Source organism: Salvia miltiorrhiza, chromosome 7, assembly GCF_028751815.1.
Source record: "Salvia miltiorrhiza cultivar Shanhuang (shh) chromosome 7, IMPLAD_Smil_shh, whole genome shotgun sequence".
Classification (NCBI taxonomy): Eukaryota; Viridiplantae; Streptophyta; class Magnoliopsida; order Lamiales; family Lamiaceae; genus Salvia; species Salvia miltiorrhiza.
In genome coordinates this window covers 24,042,783-24,051,653 of record NC_080393.1, presented here as the reverse complement: position 1 = coordinate 24,051,653, position 8,871 = coordinate 24,042,783, and the positions used below count along the sequence as shown (strand labels likewise).

The 8,871-nt window shown below is 35.4% G+C and overlaps 1 protein-coding gene and 1 non-coding gene across 6 annotated transcripts; both read right to left on the bottom strand.

The window, feature by feature from the left end:
• Positions 1-4,490: 4,490 nt before the first annotated feature.
• On the bottom strand, positions 4,491-8,369 carry LOC130993611 (ADP-ribosylation factor 2-like). 5 transcript variants are annotated; one of them, XM_057918547.1, is made up of 7 exons: positions 8,057-8,287; positions 6,779-6,946; positions 6,543-6,613; positions 6,253-6,372; positions 5,489-5,607; positions 5,312-5,393; positions 4,491-4,705 (listed from the first exon to the last, which is right to left on the bottom strand). In XM_057918547.1, the coding sequence occupies exons 2-7, from the start codon at positions 6,873-6,875 to the stop codon at positions 4,694-4,696; spliced, it is 501 nt and encodes a 166-aa protein (XP_057774530.1). In that variant the 5' UTR covers positions 6,876-6,946; positions 8,057-8,287; the 3' UTR covers positions 4,491-4,693. The 5 variants fall into 5 exon arrangements, with proteins under 5 accessions (XP_057774530.1, XP_057774532.1, XP_057774534.1 ...); XM_057918549.1 differs by having other exon boundaries at positions 8,096-8,223; XM_057918551.1 differs by lacking the exon at positions 4,491-4,705 and adding an exon at positions 4,994-5,232 and having other exon boundaries at positions 8,096-8,369.
• Positions 5,730-5,821, bottom strand: LOC130996447 (small nucleolar RNA U19). Its single transcript, XR_009092620.1, has one exon. It is a non-coding gene; the product is annotated as a small nucleolar RNA U19 (small nucleolar RNA).
• Positions 8,370-8,871: the final 502 nt, after the last annotated feature.

Sequence of the window (8,871 nt, the reverse complement as noted above, 5' to 3'; positions counted from 1 at the left end):
GCACGTTTGCTTTAATGAATAAATTTATCATAAAAAATAAAATAAAAAAAATTTATGTTTTTAATATCCATCATTTTCTCATGATAAATTTATCCATCAATTTAAATGCACCTAAATACTCTCTCGTCCCACGAATCTTGACACGTTTTTCTTTTTAGGTCGTCCCACGAATTTGACACAATTCCAAATAAGGTAATAAGTATTATTTTCTCTCCTACTTTATCATTTTTATTACCTTCTCTCTCCTATTTTATCACTTTTATACTTTATTAACTGCACACTTAAAATACTAATCTACAACTCTTAATTCTCGTACCGAAACCAAACATGTCATATTCATGAGACGGAGGGAGTATTTTACATGCTTTGCAAATTGTAGGATTATATAAAACTCCAAGTTTTCAAAATGAGATATAAAAAATATCCATTTTTTAAATTCTCTACACCCTATCTTATTTTATGTCTAACAAAAAATTAATTGGTGTGATAAGTAAATTATTTCTTCAATTTAATTTGATCATAAAATAATATATTTCGTATACATTTTTAAAAATAAAATTTGGATTCGACATTGATTTTTTATAAAAATTTATCAATTAAAATACTAAATGAATTAATAAAATTTAAATCTCACATCAACTTTCTTAAACTTTCACACGAGATGATTTTCAAAACTTAGTTATGGTATTTCAAACTTCAAATGAGATGAAGCTCACAAGTCAATTTTGTTCTTTCAAATTTCAAACGACATGATGCTTGAAACTCAATTATGATATTTCAAGCTCCACATCAAATAATGCAAAATTTGTCAAAAATTTTCAAGTTTCATACAAGATAATGTTTAGAAGTTATTTTTATGATCTTACAAGCTGCAGATGATAATGATCTTTGAAGTTGCACTCGAGATAATTTTTATAATTTATTTGTGGTCATTCAAAATTTAAATGAGATGATAATCACAATCAAATTTATTCTTTCAAACTTCAAACGAGATGATACTCGTAATCCAATTATAATATTTGAAGCTAATAATGCATAGAAGTTAGTTATGATTTTTACAAGCTCCAAATCATACAATCTCACAAGTCAGCTTTGATTTTTAAAGCTCCAGTTAATGATGTTAAAAAAATTGATCCATAAAAATTCATTTTTGTATTTCAGGTCTAGCCATCTAGGTGTTCAAACGTTATTGTCGTATTTCGGGCTTTACATTATGATATGGTCCTACAGGATTCAGAGAGATGATGCTCAAATGACAGATGAGGTCTTAACTTAATTCTTGTTTGTCAATTTAAATAATTTGTACAAAATTAATTAAAAATATTGTCTATATTCAATTAACAACAAATGTGACACATCAATCCCTCCATCAAATTTACATTTAAAAAATAAAATCTTTAATCTTACATCGACCTCTTATAAGATATTATTAAATAAAAATAATAAAAATAAATATATTATTCTAACAAAAAATTAACATTTAATTGAAATATGGTTGAGATTAATATAATTTCAGCCATATTATCTTAAATTAAATAAATTCAAAAATAATTTATATATAAATAATTATTTATACAAAAATAATATTATATAATTTAAATAAAAAATAAAAATAATTTTTCATCGAAGGTTACACCCTAGTGTATTATAAAAACAAAAAAAACATTATAATGGTTATCCTCAAAATCGGGCCGTTACCGACTGTCCAAGGTTAATCATAAGAGCATCCACAGCGCAAGCGTCGAAGCCGGTGTCGATCCGGGGCGAAGGAATCGGCCGCGCGCTGGAGACGCGCCCAATGGGAGGCGGGGTCGAAGCCTGGACCCAGGGCGAGAGAGGAGAGAGTATGGCGCGTCCGAAGGACGCCCAATTTTAAAAAAAAAAAATCGTTAATTTTTACAAAATTTGACCGTTTGATATTTGTGTTTAAAAAAAAAAAAAAAAAAAAAAACGACCGTTGCATTTCAACGGCTATTTTGATTTTTTTTTCTTTTTTCCCTTTCTATAAATACCACTCTTCCTTCCACTCTTTCAAATTCACCAACATCTTCAACTACAATTCTCTCCCAAAAACAATTCTCTCTTCTACATTTCCAAAGATGGATCGTGAATTCGATGAATACCTCGAGCAAACAAGGCGGAACGAGGCTTCCAATGATGGGGTTTGCTCCCATTTTCACAAGCCTCCAATGTCTTGGCTACGGGAAATGTTCCTAGGCCGGCGGCGAACGCCAACGTTCAAGAAGAGCCGGAGGAGGCGAAGCCGAAAGCCAAGGGCAACCCGCGCTGCATATTCTAGCGAGGAGTCCGAGCTCGTGGCAATATTGTGGGCGGAGGCAACCCACAATCCTATTTTGGGGACCTCCCAAAAGTTGCTCCAATATTGGGGAGCAATCGCCGAGAAGTTCAACCCGCTCATACCGTCGGGAGCGCCGGCCGCGAAAGCCGGATCATCTCAAGTCCCACTTCGCCCGTGTCCAAAGGGAGAACAAAATTCTTTGAGGGCTTCTACACACTTGCAAGGACAATTGGGGGAGTGGTATGAGCGACGATCAAATCTTCCAACAAGCCCAGACGATGTTCGAGGCGAAATTTCAAGAAAGCAATTCTCCTACGTCAAAGCTTGGAAAGTGCTTCGTGACTGCCAAAGATTCACGTCGCAGAGCCGGGGATGTCCACTCCGCCAAAAAGTCGAAGGGCTCCGATGGTGGAGCAACCACTACTTCTTCGGAGCCGTGTGTCACGGCGAGACCCCAAAGCCAAAAAGCGGCAAAGCGAGACAAAGGCAAGGCGAAGAAGGGAGAAGGGTCTTCGGGAGGAGGTTTCGACTTCTCCGACGCCCTCGAGAAAGTGGCCGAAAGCATGAGGGAGCATGCTCTCAAAACGGGGGAAAATCGCCGAGGTAAAAAAAAATGCAAGCCGAGATGAAAACTGGAGGAGATGGATATGAAGCTCTTGAACAAGGACACGACGGGTATAACGGATGCACAATTGGCCTTGCACAACCACCTAGTCCAAGAAGTGCTCAAGCGTCGAGGGCTTATTTAAATTAGGAAATTATATATTTTTTATTTATTATCGTATTTTAATTATATTTTTTATTTATTTAAATTATTGTAATGTAGAATTTTAATTTAATGAAATTTGAATTTTAAAAATAAAAGTGGTAGAAATATGAATTTTGTGGAAATGGGGATCTAAGCACCCACCTAAGACACAATGCATTGGAGAGGGTTGTCTTAGGTGGGCCCCACTCCTATGACACCCCTCTAAGACACAAGCATTGTGGATGCTCTAATAAAGTTATGCCAAAACCATTCCTTATGAAGATTTAGCGACACCTCTTTTTTACTGTTTTTTTTCTTTTCTTTCATGCAAATCCTTAATAGACAATTTTAGGCAATATCTTTGATGGACATTTAAATTTTATATAAATATTAGGAATTTGTATTTATTAAATGTAGATCTGGCAATGTTCGATACGACACGAAAAAACACGATATGAAACTGCAGGAAATTAATGGGTTAGTGTCAAGTCTTATCAGATTCGTATCCTTATCATGTCGATTTGATAAGGACACGATAATTTCGTGTCAGATTTGTCTAACATGTTAGAATTAATATTATTATTTTTATTAAATTATTATTTAATTATTAGCATTTTTTTAAGGAAATTTTAATTACTCCCATCCTTTGTTCTCTTGCCAAGCAACAGAAGATTCATGTTTTTCCTATTTATTTCTATTTGTATTTCTTAACAAGTCGTGTTCGTATTTATGTTTGACCTTATCATGTCCCGATACCCACAATTTGTCAGCAATAATTCAACTGTCAAATAATCTGATAATTACTCAGTTCGTAAACTAGTCCGAATGTCCAATCCAAAATAATGAAAATATAACTATTTAATTAATTTTACAATAACGTTCCGTGGCGGGAGAAGGATGTCGATCAGATACCTGCTGCCAGTAGGATAGCTTCCGTCGCGCTGATGTGTTCCTACGTAGTCTTCCTACTACTGTTTGTTCGACAGCCCAAATTGGTTCGGGCTCGGTTGGGAGTTGTTCCCCCCTTCAGCGTCAGTTTAGGGTACTGACCTTTTTATGACATCGGGCTTTGCTTGCTATCTTGCAGTGCCATGGCTATCTTACTACCTTTCTTTGTTGGTTTTATTGGTTGGGGTTTGGGCGTCGTCGCCCAGGAGGTGATGATTAGTTCAAAGCTTCATAGGCGTTGTGTCTCAAACTTCTTGAGAGTTTTAGTGCATGGTAATGGTTAGTCTGAAGCTGAATCTTATTAATATTCTCACCGACCTTTTTTCCTCAAAGTTTTTCTCATTAGGTTTTCTTTGAGGAAGTTTTAACAAGGCTTAGGCCCTTAGACTACTTTCTTGTGTTTTTCACTAGGTTTCTTCTTTTTCCTTTTAATAAAATCTCAATTTAATAAAAATAATTAATTTTGAAATGACTTAAGAGAAAAATCAAGCCACGTAACCAAATAAAAGAAATTATTGAAAATAATGGTCATCTAAGAAAGAAAAGAAATTGACGCTACAGAACTTAATTGCATAATTTCTAGTTCTATTGACGGAGTGACAAAAGAAACAAGTAAAAAAGGCATTCTCGTACAAGCGACGGCCAACAGCAGCAGCAGCTAATTTCTTCAGTGATTTCACAGAGCAGTCCGGTATGATCTATCTACCCCCCTGCATACCGGGATTACTACAACCACATTAGTTGAAAATTCTTCCAAATTCAGCCTAAACGAAGTGCATTCAACTTATTTAAGCTGCAAAACAATTTAAATTTCTAATTTATGGTTAACAACATCACCATCAGACAACATGGAAATAGAATTGCATGTGTATTTAAACAAAAAAACTTGATATAAGAAGATCAAGGATACAGTTGCAGACAACCCTAGATTGGGCCTTCTTATAACACAAAGTTCATCGTAGTTGATATTTCAAGCAAAGATGCCAAAACTCAACCAATAACTGTGAATGCAGACAATATTAATATTAGTGTGTCCATGAATGAATATAGCATTACATTTAGAACTAGTGTACCGCAAACATATGAAACAATTTCATTTAGTTTTACACAGCCATTTCACAGGGTACCAAAGAACTTCCAAAAATTTTGAAACAAAATCATTCCACACAGACTAGTATAAGGCTATGAAAAACACAGCTGCACGCATTATCCAAGCAACTCCCAACAACATTTAAGCCTGTAACAACCGAGTCAGAGATTGATTAAATAAGGTCATCACAAATACTAGTTTATATTATAGTATCTCAAGAACTTGCCTTGTTAGCAATATTGTTAGAGAGCCAATCCAGCCCCTCGTATAGCCCCTCTCCAGAGGTAGCACAGGTGCTCTGGATGTACCTGGAGGCAACACATGTTGGGATAAATTTTACAATAGCAAATTCAAAAGCATTGGTGATTACTACCCACAAACCAAAATAGTTCAAAATGCATACCAGTGACGCTGCCTCAGTGAATGCAGACCAAGCTTGTCAGTAATTTCAGCAGCATTCATTGCATTGGGAAGATCTTGCTTGTTTGCAAATACAAGTAATACAGCATCTCTCAGCTCATCCTGACAAGAAAAAACAAAATCAGAATATTTTCAGCGTTTAACCCAAATAATAACAAGAGCCAAGACAATGTTTATTCTGACAAGAAACCAGTAGCAGAGAAACAATCTATTCATTTGAATGAAAATGTTCACGGCTGCTTGGAGGACTGTTGATAGAATGCAACAATCCACTCAAAATGCCTTAAATTACTATTGGCCTCCTAACTAAGCCACTGATGAGACATTAGCATAAGCAGTTATTCATCAGGCTACTCAAAGAGGCACCACCTACTATTAGATCATTCATTCCATTACTATACATCAATAAACTAGTTGTGCAGAGATATTGATGGAGCAAATGTTAGTTTGGTCAAACCAGTAAATGGAGGCATTACAAAGCTCAAGTTGACAAAGTTTAAGTCCATTGCAGGTTTCCCTACATAGCATATTATGATAAGCAGAGGAAATACAGAAAATTGTTGCAAGACTTTAAGAATGTATTCCCCCTGGATAATAAGAAATCCCCAACAAAATATGTAATACATATTTCTGAGGGCAATTTACCATCAACCACCGACACTTCGCATGACTTGTACTGAATGATAAATAGTATGCTGATAATTTGTTATACAGATAACATGGACAGAGTATATAAAGCATTATCACCTCATTCAACATCCTATGCAATTCATCCCTTGCCTCCACAACACGGTCCCTGTCATTACTGTCCACCACAAATATGAGACCCTGTGTGTTTTGGAAGTAGTGCCTCCACAATGGGCGGATCTGAACAAAGTAAATAACAGCACATTATGAGCATGGCAGCTTCCATACAGAAGGTGAAATAATTATACCATCTTACTGATACAGAAATCAGCATTTGGGTGCTGGTATGTATTTACTTTAAGAAATAAATGAGCAAAACAAATGAAACAATAAAAAAGCAAGAGTCCCACCTTGTCCTGACCCCCAACATCCCAAACTGTGAAGCTAATGTTCTTGTATTCGACAGTCTCCACATTGAAACCTGCACAGAAATAGTAAAAACAGAGCAATGAATACTAGAAAACTGTACGACCCAAATTAATTAGCTAGGCATCTATTTAAATGTTTTGAATGAAAAAGGTCGTATAAACAGGAACAAAAGAAGTCAATGAAATTGCAGCAGAGCACCAGAAAGGATAAAGCATACCAATGGTTGGAATGGTGGTGACAATCTCTCCGAGCTTGAGCTTGTACAGGATGGTTGTCTTACCAGCAGCATCAAGACCAACCATCAAAATCCGCATCTCCTTCTTAGCGAATAGCCGGCTAAACAGCTTAGTGAAGTCAGCCCCATTTCTGTTTTATACTTAGGTCCCTGAATATTGTCAGAATGGAAATTGTTTACATAAATATACAAGTGTGTATGAGAGAGATAGAGAGGGAGAGATGCATGATTCACGCCAGTATTCACCCCTTGATATCAATATATGATATCAATTTAAGCTAACAAGTAACACAAATATGCTATTATGAATAGGTGCATCAACCATAGGCAAATATCAATAGAATGAAATCTGAGACGGACATTATGCGATAATATTCTAAGCAATCTAAACCATAAAGAATACTGCAAAGAATGAAGTAAATCAAAATTAAATTAAAACAAGACTGTAATGTAAACCACAGTTATTGTTGAGAACAGACTGGAAAAAATTACAATTGCGTAAATTTTAAATAATTTTCCATGACTGCATGATTTTAAGTAGATAAAATCTATTGAATAAGTCAATCTATAGTGCATATTCTCACATGAATGGCATCCTAGACCTCCGAACATGCATGGAATAGTTCACTAATGGCAACTGATTTTGAGATGCACCCATCAAATGACACTTAACAGACAGCAATATGATCCACCTCTATAAAATGATGAATCTAACAAAACGAACGAAATACAGGATACTCTGAAATTGAAATCTCTGAACCGAAAATTAGCAGCATGCAATCGCACAGTTCAGTTATTATGTCAGGATCTTTATGAAAAATTGAGTCGTATGCAATAAAAACGCATCTCCCAAGGAACTAGCAAATAAAAGTCGGTTGGAAATATTTTCCGAAATTCTCAAAGAAATAGGTTACAGATCGAGATCATTATGTATAATGAACTTTTAGATCAGATCACGAGACATATGAACGCAGAAATCCTTAACTCCATCAAAAATTAGCTAAATCGAAATCAAAAGCTTCTTTCAGAAACGAAAATAAAAACTAACCACAAATTCCAGTTACATAGAAAATGTGAAGTAATATAAACCGACTGGTTGTAAAACTCGAATATAACAGAACAAATCAAAGAAATCTCAAAATTGCGATCAGATTTCCCTCCTCACAAAAGAAATTGAAGCGAAAAAACAAGATCGCGAGCATAGAAATTCGAGCTAAATCAGATCTAAGAATTGGTATCCGATCTAAAGAATTTACGCACCAGAAAACAATAGATCTGGGGAGGTGGTAGAGAGCGTACGCGGAGAAATAGGGAGCTGCTTCAGAACAACGCGATAGATTATAAACTTTCTATTTTCCTTTTCTGAGAAGTAGCAATGAGAAATTTCAGCCAGCGGATATTTATATCGGAATGCCGCAACCGGATGTTAATCAAATGACCACGTTGCCACCAGATCCTGTCTAAAATAACAGCGTTGCCCTTTTAGAAATGACACTGTTTCTGGAAATTATTCGCCGTCGATTCCATTTGGGTTGAGCTGGCCAATGAATTACGATCTTGCCACATCATTTTCTGTTAGTTGTCATTTTTTTTTCATGTTGATTTATAATTAACAACTTTTCTTTTTTGAAATTATGAGAGGTATTTATAATTTATAATATAATTAAATAAGCAATCCACATGCAGACGAGACTCTACACTACATAAAAGTAAGAAAATTATTCGAAACCTCTACATCACATAAAAGGTCGCACGTAGGCGGAATTGAACTCAATACATCTTATAAAGAAGATTGATGTCAGAGCCCGCCCTAACTATGGATAGTTAGGCCGAGTGATCCACGACTAGGGATGGGGTTAAAGAAGAAGGGGAAGAAAAGGGGCGTCATTTATAGCCGTAAAACTTACTCATCTTAATAAAACTCGTCATTTTTATTCATTAATACTCAATTGAAAACAGTCTATGAAAGACAGCATAAAACTTAATTAATATCATTAATCAAGTTATACATCGTATGAAACCATTCTCTTAAGACTCAAAGTATGACATAACATACTATAACATCAACAACATCT

Bases quoted from the DNA above. Each gene is read 5' to 3' on its own strand.
- LOC130993611 (XM_057918547.1), bottom strand. From the start codon at position 6,875: ATGCGGATTTTGATGGTTGGTCTTGATGCTGCTGGTAAGACAACCATC. The intron at 6,614-6,778 runs GTATGCTTTATC...ATTTCTGTGCAG, and splicing joins CACCACCATTCCAACCATTG to GTTTCAATGTGGAGACTGTC. The intron at 5,608-6,252 runs GTGATAATGCTT...TTTTCTTGTCAG, and splicing joins TGCATAGGATGTTGAATGAG to GATGAGCTGAGAGATGCTGT.